The 15,502-nt window shown below is 30.7% G+C and overlaps 1 protein-coding gene across 1 annotated transcript in view; it reads right to left on the minus strand.

Annotated features, from left to right (window-relative positions):
* Window positions 1–890: 890 nt before the first annotated feature.
* LOC149225523 (protein SMAX1-LIKE 3-like) overlaps window positions 891–15,502 on the minus strand; it is a 29,093-nt gene continuing 14,481 nt past the window's right edge. Inside the window, exons 2-3 of the mRNA XM_089377118.1 lie at window positions 3,311–3,563; window positions 891–3,128 (exon numbers count right to left, since the gene is read on the minus strand). Of these exons, the coding sequence (XP_089233244.1) occupies window positions 1,248–3,128; window positions 3,311–3,563 (2,134 nt within the window). The 3' untranslated portion in view covers window positions 891–1,247. The remainder of the gene's footprint in view (window positions 3,129–3,310; window positions 3,564–15,502) is intronic.

Here is a 15,502-nt window from a genome sequence, read left to right on the forward strand (position 1 = left end):
GATCCTATAATTGTAGAAGCAATGATTTGAATTTTGTAAAGAAATCTTGAATGTTCTCAAAGCTATTTGAATCTAAGGAATTTAACTCATTTTCGAGAATATGAGTATGCATCTCATCTTGCTTTCCAAATAAATTTTTCAAGGTTGTCCAAACTTCATTTCGGATTGGTGCATGTCTCCATATGGAAATACAATGTTGGAGATATGGTCAACAATACAAGACCCAAAGCCTTGTCCATCATGTTGAAGTATTTTGGTTTTTCAATGGCGGAATTAGGGTCAGATTCCATATTCATAATTATCTGATACAAGCCTTTGCCTCTAAGGTGAAGCAAAATCTCTGGAAGTAGTTATACAGAGTAAGAATAGCTAAAGATGAGAACTCCATTATTTCACCTTGTAGTTGTAGCAACAATTGCGGCAGTTCTCCAATATTATGATTAGCAAATCAAATATCCAAACAATTTCCAATTCTTGATTTTCAAACTTGCAAAATATTGTTCGTGCACCTTTTCAAGACCCTTGGAGCTCTAATACCATGTAAATTTATTAGAGCACAGATACGGATCTAGCTGAAGCAAGAATTGAAAATGAATTTTGATTACTCAATATTGGTTTTGAGAATCAATACATAAAACTAAGTTAAGCTTAGTTGTACATGCAATAAGTAAGGAAGCTAAGTGTGCTTTATGCTCTCTTAATGTGCATTTGCACCACAAGCACTAGAGTAGAGTTTAAGTTAACTAATTAAACATGTAAGAACTAGAGTTAAAATGAAACTAATTAAAGCTAAGTGTATGTACACCAAGTATAATGGAAGGTAGAGAGAAAATTGCATAATGGAGTGTCATTTACAAAGAAATATTACTTTTATGAATTCGGTACCACCCTTAATTCAAAGTTTTCATAGCTTAGTATTATTAGACAGAGAGTAAGAATGCTCTCGCATCATTTGTTTAACATCCAAATTTCAATTGCACCGGAGCTTTGTTAATATGCACTAAATTTCAATTCAGAAAGGAGAAACAATTTTACTTACTTCACAATCTTTAGAAACTTGAAGGGTTGCAAGGAGAACGAGATTTTCTTAATGAATCTTCGTAGCAAACATTATTTTCCTCATTTGCATAATGAATCTAGATGACAGCTTTATTTGTCTGGATCAGTTATGCAGCAGCCACAGTAAGGGAAACCATCTCGGTTACACAGTCGATTTAACTAGATCTCAAACTTTGCATTGAAGAGAATTAGATCTCAAACTTTGTTGGAAGAGTCGAATTAAGATAAGAATCACTGTGCTCTATCTTCTCCACGGAAATCAGTCTGATAACTGTGGCTGATGAAAGCTTATGGATGGAAAGAAGTTTAAGCAAGCCATCCATGAATACATCTTCCAACCATTTTGAAAATATTTGATCAGAGAACTGCCATGAAGATGCTGCTATAAAGTGATCCATGAGAGTTCTATCGATCTGTAGATAGCCATTGCCTCCTGTTATTTTCAAGAAAGCATTGTTTAACTCATCTAGTAACCATTCTTTTAGTTGCTCAAAATCAAATGGCTGAAAAACGAGGGCGTTGTCTATTAATTTGAGGAAACTGTTGGAGAAATATTCCTGAACACGGTGAAGAACATGGAGTTCATGAGCTGTTCGATCACAGTCATCCTGTAACGTGCTGCTGCATTTGCAAGATTCAACAAAATTCTCTAGAGCTTCAGCAGAATAATTCAAATCCAATGCTCGTGATGATGGCTTCCTAATGTTTTTCTCTGTAGTGCTTCCTTCCACGCAGTCTGCCTTGCGCTTGCATGGCCATTTTCCAATTTGTTGATCGTTTATGGGATTCATTTTACTGTACTGTTTGCAATCCACTATAGAAGCCTTGGAGGTGCACGAGGCTGGGGAAGTTTTAGTACCATCTTGAGATATTATTAACATTTTTATACTAGTTTCCATGATTGATAGTAACCTGTCCTCGTACATCCACGATCCAGGGGTATTAGGTGATTCTTTTCCCAGTGACGAGGTCATGATTATGATAGCATCAGATACACTTACTTCTCTCCCGCTTGAATCAAGTATCTTGCCTGTTTCCATGGCATTAACTAAACTGTTTATCACAGCTGTGTCTGCCTGCTCTATTTCTTCCAAGAGTAACACAGAATGAGGATCAAGTCTGACTAGCTCTACAATTCTTTCCAATGTTTTCATCCCTCTAAGACCATGGAAATCTTGGTATTTTTGATCGATAGAATTAAAATGGTTAATGTCAATGCGGGAAAGCTTGTGTTCAGAACCATAAACAATCTCTGCAAGTGCCCTGGCTATCTTTCTCTTGCCCATCTTATCAGGCCCCAGAAATAACAGCCATGCATCGCGCTTGAGAACAGTATCTCCTTGCCTTCTACCCATTCCAGACATGCATCTCAACACTGTTGTTGCAATGACTTTTGTGATCCTACTCTGCCATTTAACCTTCTCCTCTAGTTCCTTGCACAGTATCCTCAAGCTTTCTTGGTCTAACTTCCTAAACCTACTGTTAGACATTTCTGCATTTCGACCAAAACTATCGTTGCCCACTGAAGTTGACATTGAATCTGGAGAACTTGGAGCATTTTGCCAGAAAAGCCGATTAGAAGATTTAGTGCATGGTATAATATCCTTCGCAGAACTCAGCTTATCTGATGCTGTATTTTCATGGTCACTGGAGGGCGCTGATCTGCCAAGAGCAAGGGTAGTATCGACCTCCAATTTTCTGCCTTGATGAGAAGCAGAGGCATTATTTTCAAAAAGAAAATTTCTAGTAGAATTGTCCGTTGAATCTAAAGATCCCATTACTGACCAGGGGCACTGAGTCGAGCTGGGAATTGGTTTATTCTGAACAGAGCAGATCAAACTAGGAGAATTAGAAGTAATACAAAAGCTTTCGCAGGAATTTACGGGCGACTGTTCCATTAACCCAAGCTCTTGCCATGCACATGAACCCATGATAGATGGTGAAAAGTTCTCACGCTTCATTTTCATTTGTGTTTGATATATTTGTCTAAATTCGTTTGGATGAACACTGCAACATTTCTGGTACCATTTCTTGCGCAGACCTCTCAGTATTTCACTTGAATCTGTACCCTGAATTGTGCACATGGCAATGTAGTATGATCACACAAATATTTCCTGACGGTTTATTTTAACGTACAAAGCAAATATCTGCATGTGTCATATTTCTTTTAAAATAATTTATTTAAATAACAAAATTTCATAAATAATTTATTCTATCAAAAGATATTGTGTAAACATCAATCCATGTTTACCTGATGAGATGATATCGAAGATTCCTCATGTTTGTGATTTGGAAGCCAATAAGGCAGATTGTTACCAGATCTTTCCATTTCTGTGACTGAGCTTATATGATCTGTGAATATTCGAGCCTCTACCACAAAGTTGGCTGAACATTCAGCGCAACAGCTTAAATCTTCCATGTCAACATCTAAACTTGTTTGAAATTCTGATTCATTTGCAAAGAACACTTTGCCATCCTCCATCTTCGCATCTTGATTTTTTGCACTGTATTGTTTTGTCACACAAACACTTCTCTTTGTAAAAAATTCTTACAGAAATATTTCGGTAAAAAGCAGGAAGCCTTGACATCCAAAACAACCCTAAAGATTATATTTGAGGAGTATTTCACAGTATGTTGTTAAAAAAATGTTTATTCAAAACCTTCAGTTTATGATATACAAAAATTAATTTTAAATTAGAGATGAATTTGATCTATATATAAAAGCGAAAAGAGAATTGGATTTTTTCTAAGATGGGAAAGAAGAATGGGTATCTTTTTCATCTAATTTTAATTTCTAATTTGTTTGTTATCATGTGGTTGAAGAAATGGTAATTTAAGAGCATCCAAAATTAAGGAAAATCTTATTCTCAACCACATCACCTGTCCTTTATAAAAATAAAAACATTTAAAATTACCAAAAAAATTAATCTAAACCACATTTAACACTAAACATAATTAAATTTTCAATATACTTATGAGAAAAATAAAAGTGAAAGTCTAACTTATAAAATAAAAATCAATAAATAAATCTATACCTATTATAAAAGCAATATTATAAACATATTATATAATATAAACAATATTTATAGTTTTTGATTATAGACTTTTGTGATCCATACTAATTTTGATAAATTCTTTAGAATTAATCACATCATGAGTTGACAAAATCAAAAGTCAAAATATAACTTACAAAATAAAACGCAATAAATAAATCCATACATATTATAAAAACAACACTATAAACATATTATATGATATAAACAATATCAACCTATTGATATAAGTATTTATGAGAAAAGGTGTATAGAGATTGAATCGGGAAAGAGACCAACCAGAACTCACATGGAAGACGAGGGAACAATATGAACATAGAATAGATTTATTTATTTATTAGTTTAACGCAGATGTATGCGAGATTCAATCAGGACAAGGTGCATTATATGAGCATGAGAGAAGAATATGATAAGCAGTATTGATTGATTAGTGTAAGTTAATTTGGGTTTTTCAGTTGGTATATGTGATTATGTGTATTTTTATTTTGAATTTGAAAGGATATGGTTTATTTTAGTTTTTATTTGATAAGATTAATTATTTATTTTAATTTTAGATTTAGAATGTGTTAAAAGATTAAATTTATTTAGATGTAAAAAGAAATTCAAAATGTAGAAGTTGAAGATATTTTAAATATAAAGGGATTTTTTGTTGGAGCATGATAAAGTTAAGATAGATTTATGATGATTCTAATTGTAAACAATAAAATGATAATTTTAAGCATATGTATATGTTTGAAATGAATTTGTTATTTAAAATATATTATTTATTTAAATATAATAACAAAATAAATAATTATATATATATATGAATGATTAACCTAATTTTTCGAAATTTATATAGACTTTATTCTCAAAAAAAATCTACAAGCAAACAATACATTCCACAAAAAATTCAACTCTATAATTATTACTAATCCAAATAATAACATAATCCAAATAATAACAAAATATAACTGATAATTTTTATATGTAACAAATATTTTCTTTTTATTTAAAAAAGAATATATCTCCAATCCCAATTGAAAACTAGAAAAATTACATATGTTCACGAAAAAGATGATGATACAACTCTTAAATCAATATCATTTAAATTTAAATTTGATTATATATATAGATATATATATAATTTAAAAATTAAAAAAAATCTTAATCTATTTCCTATCTTTATATTTTGAGTTCAAAAGTAAATGATTTTATATTTATATAAACAAAAAAATTATTTTTATAATATTTTAATATTTAATTATTTAAATTATAAGATTTAAATAATAAAATATTTTAAATTTTAAAATACAATAAATATATTAAAATAATATTTATAAATGAAATAAATAATATTAATTAAAAAAAATATTTTCCTTTTCTATATATTAATGAATATTAACTTTATTTATTTATTTTTTAAAAATTTTATTAATATAATTTAAATTTGGTGTAAAATATATTAAGATATTTACTAATATTCTAAATTTCAAAAATTTTTATTTATAATTTTCTATCTTTATATTTCAAGTTCAAATGGTAACTAGAAGTCTTGGGTTCAAATCTTGTGCTATCACCGGATCATGGTGAGAAGTTGCACATAATGAAGATGTAGTCCTACTAAGCTTACAAACAGATAAATTATTATAAAAAAATAATAATAATAAATAAATATTTTAAATTTTAAAATACTATAGTATATTAAAATAATATTTATAACCCCAGATGTTGGTGATTGAGGCGGCATTTAAGGTGAAAAGACTGGGGTGGGGCAAGGCAGTTTGACACCTGCCCACCCAGTACACTGAGTTAAATACATGTAAGCTGGAGAGCGCTTGGCATGTGCACAAGGTAATTTTTAACATCTCACACTCCAGTGGCTCTGGTTCATTCTTCTTGTCCACTGCGATGGCTCGTCCCTCCGCACGCTCTAACCTGCAAGAGATGACGGCAATCTTCAATGCGGTAGTAATGGAAGGGGTTTCTCGAGACATGTCTGGAAAGGTTAAGGATAGGCTCTGTTCTGGGTTTGCGTCGAAGCCTTTTGTGTTGTTTCATTTGGCTCATCCCCTCGCCTCTGCTCTCATTTCGGTTTTCTCAGAAGTCTCTCAGCACTTGACGGGGAAAGCCTCGCTGAAGCTTAGCTCGGCCCTCCCGGGGCAGCTCCTGCAGTTCCTCTCTTTCCTCCGCGGGGTATTGAGCCATAGTCTGGTGGTCTTAGTCTCGACTTTTCATCATCAGGTCTCAGGTATTGCCTCTGGCTTTGGGTGGTGGGTTTTGAGTTGTGTTTTCATAGCCTCTGTCCCGTCGATCAATCACTTGGTCTCAGGCCTCGTCTTTGACACTGGGTGGCGGGAGATTGGCCCTATCAATCCACAGGTCGCTCGAATTTTCTCTGGAGAGAATCACTCTGTGTTCAATTTGTCTTTGCTGGCGAAGGGCATCCATAGACTCCCCTCCTGGTATCGGTGTCTTTGCTGCTCCGCTCGCCTTATAGCTGCTCAGCCTGTCTGCCAACTCACTACCGCACCCTCACAGATGGCTCGACTTCGCCAAAGAATGGGGTGCCGAAGAGGCCAACCCCGGCGCGCGCCGACAAGCTCGTCTTCGGATTCGCCTTCCCCCTCCAATGAATTGTTTGTCGATCGCTACCCTAGCACGTGTAGTGGGAGAGGGTGGCACCGTGCCTCCAGACACTACCCGGGGCCTCCTTCCTCGTCCGACTCTGCAATTTTCTCTTTTAATAGTTCCCTGCATCGGCCACGGATAACGGCTCACATTACAGTGGTCTTCCATGAGACAACACAGATGGAGGACTCAGATTCTCATCCGGGAGGCTCGGGGGCAGTCTCTGGTCCTTCTCCTTCTATCCAGCTAGGAATTGGTATGGTGCCTCGGCAGGATCCGAATGCTCCGGGTTGCAGCACTCAGGATGCAGAGATGCTGCCGGTCGACCCTGGCCCCTCTGATCAGAATGCTACTCAAGCTAAGGATGAGCCAGAATTTGGATGGTGCCGTATCGTGGAAGAACCACAAGATGACTAGCGTGCTCTCCCTGGCATCATTTTTTTGGTTATGCTATGGCTATCACCGGGCAAGTTTGCTATGTAAACAGTGTTGTGGATTTCCTATGTTTTTTGATGTTTTTGTTTACTATGAAGCACCAGAAGAGTATCATCCCAATCCCCTGCGTGGGATCTGAATTATGTCTTCTTACCTTTTTTTTCCTGAAAGTTCTGCCTCTTATCAGAGCAGTGTATTGACTTCGGTCTCTATGTAAATATTTCTCTACTTTGTTAATAGAATTAGTCTTACTCAGAAAAAAAATAAAAACAAAAATAAAAATAAAAATAAATAAATAAATAAATAAAATAAAATAAAATAATAATAATATTTATAAATGAGATAAATAATATTAATAAAAAAATTGTTTTATTTTTCTATATATTAATGAAAATTAACTTTATTTATTTATTTTTAAAATTTTGTATTAATATAATTCAAATTTGGTATAAAATCTATTAAGATATTTACTAATATTTTAAACTTGCCTCAACTTTTATCTCTCTCTCTTTCTCTCTCTCTCTCTCTCTCTCTATCTATATATATATATATAAAGTTAAGAATAAATTATTTTGTACATTTAAGTTTATATTAATAATTTTTTGTCTATTTTTTTTTAAATATATACTGATTAGATGTATTGTTAAAGTATTAATTGATATTAATTTTATTTATTTAAAATTTGTGGATAAAGGAATTGAAAAAAAATATATTATAATGTATTTTTAAATTAAAATTATTGGTCCCGATCGAGGTGTGAGCCAGTTGTATTGGGATCGTGCCATGATTAAGGTGATGAAGGGAAAGGTTGGAGGGTGGCTTCACTCCAGCCTTTGTAAACTTAAGTCATATGGAGAGGTTGTATGGAGAGTTGGCATCATGCATGCGTATCATTAACGACACAGGGGAAGGTGGTAGGACCGCTTATGTGTCGGTGTTATATGATGGCAATCATTCAACATTAATTCGTAGTTTACATGATTTGAGAGAGGATAAGGTTACAGGTTTGTTGGCATATTGACGCTTAAAGGGAAGGAGCTCCATGTAGTCTGCCACCTAAGTGTCGACGACCTACTTCCCTCAATGATCTATCTCAGCGGTTATGTTTCTTTTCTAGGCTTCTCTTGTTCCACCTCCCCTGTTCACTCATTTTCTCTGCTTTATCACTCGAGAAGTGTTTATATTTTGATGCCTGGAGTTAGCTAGAAGCTCACCCACGATTGTTGGAAGGAAATAGTGGGTTTTCATCATGGGTTGTCTGAATAATGCACTATTGTTTCTGTTTATTATGGAATCTTGCTACCTTGCATGGGGATATATTGCGGTTTTCTCGTATGACATTTTATTTATATGTCATGCATGGATGTCTGTGTTTTCTACCTTGACTTCTCACTCGTTTACTTTCCAATAAGTATTGGGATCTCCTGGATATGGTTTTTCTTAATTTGACTCTTTATCCTATCATAAGATTACTTGGGGAGCACATTTTATTTATATCTCATGCATGGATGTACGTGTTTTATACCTTGACTTCTCACTCGTTTGCTTGCCAATAAGTATTGGGATCTCCCGTATATGGTTTTTCTTAATCTGACTCTTTATCCTATCTTAAGATGACTTGGGGAGCACATTTTATTTATATCTCATGCATGGATGTCTATGTTTTCTACCTTGATTTCTCACTCGTTTGCTTGCCAATAAGTATTGGGATCTCCCGGATATGGCTTTTCTTAATCTAACTCTTTATCCTCTCTTAAGATGACTTGGGGAGCCTTGGGTGGTTGTCTCAGGACTTCTTTGCCAGATCCAAATAATTTTCCCATACAATTGTTGGGTAGACAACCCTTGTACTCATTGTTACTTGGATGTATTCCAGGTATCCTTTCAGGTTTATTTGCACATAAATGGTGTCGGGACTTTAAGTTTGTCACCCGTCGCGAGCCCGACATTATAATGCCCTGTCCCAAGGTCTATCATCCTTGTGGTCCAAATTTAAACAATCACATGGATCACCCCTCCTTTGTCAAAGGTTCTTCGGCTAGTGGATATCGTGGATGTGGCAGGAAGTTGGGGTCGAGTTGCAGAGGTATTCAACCCCAACCTTTCCAAGTGAGGAGTAGAGGCTGCAAAACCACTTCACAATTCATCCGAGATGTAGCTCAAGAATTTCATATTAGTACTTTGTCATAGGTTCTCCAGTTAATTTCATGTTGGCAAGTTGAGATGAACCAACAGGAAGCAGACACAGATATTGATTTGCATGATTAGCATGATTTGGTGCCTAACCCAGGTCATTCAAGAGGAAGGTCTTCATAGTATAAACAAATAGAGATAATCTCTATTCGTTAATGAAGAATACAGTAGTCAACGCCTGGCTAACCATCCTATTGATTCTTCCAAGTCTGATCATGGACTTTCAGAAACTCATAAGGAATTTCAATTGATTCAGTTCCAGGTCCAGCAAAAGAATAGTTGCCTCAGTCACATTGAGAGACATATTTTGTGCCTCCCACAGACAGAACTACCTAATTCAAGCGCGAAAGATCCAACTCCAGTGGATTCTTTTGATGACTAATGACATGTTTGGATTAGTTTTTGGTTTTTAATTTTGTCACATGAAGTATTTGCATAATATGCTTTTTGGTTTTCGTTATTTAGAATGTAGAAGGTTTAAAGATACTCATACATATATAGCTTTGTTAGACTATCATAAACTTTTCTATTTTTTTATGGCCTATATTACAGTTCGGTGACCAATATACTTAGTTTCCCTATGGGCAAGTTAAGGCCACCTAACTACTTAAATTCTGGTTGTAACTTGTCCTTTTTGAAGAAAATGAATGAAAAAGGTCTTCCCAAGCTTTTAAAAAAAAAAAGATTCATTGAGAGGAATGAATTTTGAAAGTAATTTTTTGAAATCAAATTTAAATAAAGAAAGCCAATTAACTAAATCCAATTAAAATTTCTATTTTTTTTAGACAAAATTAATTTATTAATAATAATTAAAATTACTAAATAATAAAATAAAACAAAACTTCCACTTTCCTTCATTACAAAATTATATATTACAAAATAATTTTAAACTTTTAAGTAAATTTCTCTCAATATTACAACCCCATACATATTTTAAAAAATTTAAAAATATTCTAACCAAAATTTAATAATATTTTAAAGCCAAAACCGATTTTCTAGATAGCTAACACTAGTTGTTTGAACACTACATTATTAACTTATTATAAGTGTAGGTTTAAAGATATTTTTGCTACTTTAATTTATAATGAATATCATTTTGAAATAATTAAAAAATATATATATTAAAGAGAATTAGATATTCTTTAATCTAATTCCAAAATCACAAAATTGTGTGATGCGGAGGCATAATTTTCTGAATAGAGTACATTTTTGCCTCCAACCCTTAGTAAGACCACTAATTATAATTCCAAAATCACAAAATTGTATGATGCGGAAGCATAATTTTCTCAGGAGAGTACATTTTTGCCTCCAACCCTTAGTAAGACAACTAATTACAATAGAAGATACTTGTTGCATGCAAATAGAAATAAATTTAATTGTTAGACAACTAATTACAATAGAAAATACTTGCAACATGCAAATAGAAATAAGTTTAATTGCTAGGCAACTACTTACCATAGAATATACTTTCCGCAACCAAATAGAAATAAGTTAAATTATTTTTTGGATGTATTTTCATTCCATTATCCCTAAAGTTATCATCGCTTATTACCTATGCTGAACTATTCTTCAAAATGTTTACATTACATGTGCTATAATAGATGACAAGGACAAAGTAGGGTTAGGGTTTTTATTAGATGGTTTTATGCTTTCAACTTACTTTCATTCTTCTTCTAGTTTATTGTCACCATCATTTTCACATAGCATTTTCATAGGTAAACTCTCCATCTTTGGTTAACTCTATTTTTATTTTTCTATAGAATTCTTCATTGATTTTCTCAACAATATTCTTACATTGTTTTTAGGCATAGTTTTCTCTATACATCCTATATGGAACAAGGAAAGGACCATAATAGGTGAGATCTACACCATAGAGACCTATCACTCTTGCCCAACATGAGGCAAAGTCCATTGAGGCAATTTTCCATAGGTACACTCCTCCTGCAATCCAAGAGATTGAATCTGGTTAAAATGAAGCTTGATTGGAACATAGTTTTGGAACTAATGAGGTTGTTCATGAGGAGATAGAGTTGTGGGCACCATACATCGACACCTCCAGAAACTAAGACACTCAATATTTTCACACCCTAGACCTATACTAGTAGTTGAAGATCATCATGGGTAAGCTCTCGATTGAAAAAAGTGAAGAGTATCATTCTATAGTGCTTCAATTAAATGAGACTCGTGGCCTATAAATTAAAGAAGTGGATTGTAAAGATTATGCTTGGTGATCTAAAGCAATGGACATTGAGAACCCATCATCAATAGTTTCTTATGTCTAGGTCACTGAATTGAAGGAAAATACTCCCCCTATTAAAATTATGCCATGTTTTGGTTACATAGCTTTTTGCTAGTTGAATTGGAAGGAAACTAATTCTCTTGTTTACATTTTGTCATGTATAGTTTTTATTTTTAGTTTTCTTTCACTAGGAATACTTACCCCGTGGTTAATTTTAGACATATAAAATATCTAAGTCCAATGAATGATGTCTATAGTTTTTTTCCTTATGTTATAAATTTTGAACTAATAATTTTGATGAAATTTCCTTACCTGTAAGCCACAAGGACTAATACTTATCTATATATATATATATAAGAAATACACACATATATGTTAATCTCAACCATAATAGAATATTTCAATGTTCAAAGAGAAGAAGTAATTGAGAATAAAAAATTTAATGAATAATTCATTTAATTATTATAATTATTAATATGAAATTTATATTTAGCATTTAAAAGATATCATTAATGATAAAAATAATATGTAGGGTTAAAACATTTCAGGTAGTTATAAATTTTTTGAAGTGAAATTATTTTTCAAATTTTTGCTTTCTAGAAGAGGCTTGTCTCTTGATCCCTCACGAAGCTTCTTGATCCCTCATGAAGCTTCATAAATTTATGGTTAAGATAGACCTAAGAGATATGCATGTGATTGAAATAAATATAAATGTAAAAATAGTTTATCTATTTTTAGTCATATCCATTAAATTTGTTTAACAAAAATACAATATTATAATATAAGCATAAATAAAAAATTATAACTCATGGTTAAAAATGTGTAAAAAATTACAATTAAATCTAAAAAAGTATATCAAATTTAATAAACTTTCATAAACATCTTTTTGTCACAAAAACAAAAATTTCATACACTAATTTAATGTTGGACTATTTTCGACTTAGTTACGGGAGAATCCACATTAAGAACCATTTTCTGCCACCGTTTCAAATCCCAACCGGGATCCATCATCAGGACAACTTGAATGCTTCACTAATGTTACCGGAGAATCCACAGTAAGAACCATTTTCTACAGGGATCCATCATCAGGACAACTTGGACTAATGTTTCACTTGGTGTGATCTTAAAATTAAATTATATATATAAATGACAGAAGATTAAAAACTAAAAATAAATTAAAATATTATCAAAACATAATTAACTTTAATTTAAAAAATTAAAAATATTTTTTTATTTTAAATAATGTAAAGAAAAAAATAAAATAAAATAAATTTATCATAAATTTCTTCATAATACAGAGAATTTATCATCTCACCCTTATTATATAATTTCCTTGTATTCCACATCCACATCTACATCCCCACCCCAATACTTATTCTACTTTTCACCATTTAAAAACCTCATTTATAAATAAAAATTATAAAATGTTGATTAAAAAAATAAGCTTCATGAATTTAATTAATATAAATATAAAAAATATAATATATAAATTTAATTCATTTTTAAAAATATTGAAAATTTAAAAACCCTATTTATAAATAAAAATTATAAAATGTTGATCGAAAACAAGGTAAATATCATAAATTAAATTAATATAAAAATAAAAAAATACAATATATAGGTTTAATTAATTTTTAAAAATATAGAAAATAATATATATTTTCTAAGAATTTTTATTTTTATTTGTTTTTTATTGGAATTGATGTAAAAACATCCTATGTTGGGTTGGATATGGAGTGAAAGTGATATTATTATTCTAATTAAAATCGAGGAGGATGATGAATCAAAGAAAATATGATAGTTTAAAGTCTTTCATATAAAAGGATTAATTTTGATTAATTTTGTTGTTAGTATTGAATAAGAAATTTTATTGCAAAGGAGTTGGAGAGAAAATTTATTATATAAAGAATAGTGTTTTTTAATGATATTTTGCTTCATAAAATTGACCTTTTGAACCAATAAATTTGGATAGAAATATTAGATATTCATAAGAGGATTTATAACGTAAGTTGTTATTTAATGCTTATTAATTATAAGTTTATAAAAAAAATGTAAATAAAAATTATCCTTATAATTTTCTAGAACAAGATATTTATGTTTTGAAGAAGGAATGTAATATCTTTTTGCTAGAAGACATTAATGCTAGGATTACATCTAACCAATTTATTCTTATAAGAAATGATTCCAACCCTAATTTTTTTATGGCATAATGGGGACCTTGTTTAACTAGTAAAGAAAAAGGAAAATTTACCCGAGAATCTTTTTATACCAAATCTTTTTATACCAAACAAGTCAAGCTTTGTTGTTATCCAAAGCTAATAATTTGCAATGGTGTAAAGAAGCAATTAAACTAACTTGTATGCATGGTTCGACAATATTATTTTGGATTATGGGATTTTTGATATCCATGTTTCCAACCAAATAGCTAATTTTGACCCCTTAAGTGACCATGAACTTGACTTCGACCATATAAATTTTACCTTAACTCTTAATTTTGTCATGCACAAAAACCTTATGAAAGAAAAATTGACAATCAAAGACACCTTAAAAAAAAACAAAAAAAAAATGATCTCTTCTTAAAGGATTTAAATGCAGATATAAACATCCTAACTTATAAGGACAACATCAAAAACCTATACTATAATTTTAATTAAACACTTTCTACTTCCATTAACAACTTTTTTTTATTGAGGTGTCATATAAAAATAATAATAGAACTACCAACACTTAATAAGATAATGAATGTAAACATGTTAAAATATCCATTAGGGATGCTTCCAATAAATATTTAAAACATGATCTATAAATATATATGAAACCCTTCTTAAAAGTAAGAAAAGGTTTTATATAATACAAATCAAGAGAAGTTATTACACCTTTCTAAATTGGATCATACAAAGGTTTGAGGGTAATCATAATTCATAAAACTATTAGGAGTGGTATGATATGATAAATGAAAGTATATTATATTGTTTTTTATTTTGATTAAAAAAAAATTCACTTTCAATTAGTTTTGAAATTTTTAAATAAATTATATTATGTTTATTAAAGTTTTGAAAAAAAAATGTTAAACTAAATATTATGAATACTAGAAAAACATTTTTTATTTTTTAAAATTCAAATTATTTTTTCTAATTTTTTTATGTCTAATTTTACATTGTTTTAAATTAAATTATGAAATATGAAAATTATATTAAAAAATAATAAAAATAAATAAACAAAAGTTTCTATTGCCATAATAATGTTTGTTATCTTAATATTTGCACAACATAATTTCATGTGGATAGTGGCCTACAATACCCACCATAATTTAAGCAATATGTGCATAAAATGGGTGGCCACATGACATTTTGTTATGCAAATTTTGCAATAACATAGAAACAATATTTTGATATCATTTTACTTTCAGAATATACTTTATAAAATAAACACATCCACAATAATTATAATATATTATTTTTATATATACATCCAGTAATATATAATGAATATAGTAAATATATTTTTAAAATATTTATATAAAAATATAAAATAAATTAAACAATATATCAATGACATTTATATACAAATAGATGTAATTCACCTTATAGTTACTTACTCCTTACAAAAATAATTAATAATTTTAAATTATATATATATATATATATAATCTAAAAATTTAACATAATAATAAAAACAATAAATTTCATATTATACTTCCATGTAAAATAATTGTTATTGCAGTGCTGCTACTATACTATATTATTATTATTATTATATATTATTAATTAATTTTTCGTAAAAAGTAAGTATTAAATAGCAATATTATATATTACATTTGTTTAACAAGTTTGTTAAGGAGTGACCTTATATGTTACATTTGTTTAGTACATTTATTTAATGTATGTAACTAACAACGCTATATATTACATTT

The sequence above is a fragment of the Pinus tabuliformis genome, chromosome J (genome assembly GCF_031772625.1).
Source record: "Pinus tabuliformis cultivar Carrire ecotype Pingquan chromosome J, CPIR1, whole genome shotgun sequence".
In the NCBI taxonomy this organism is placed as follows: domain Eukaryota; kingdom Viridiplantae; phylum Streptophyta; class Pinopsida; order Pinales; family Pinaceae; genus Pinus; species Pinus tabuliformis.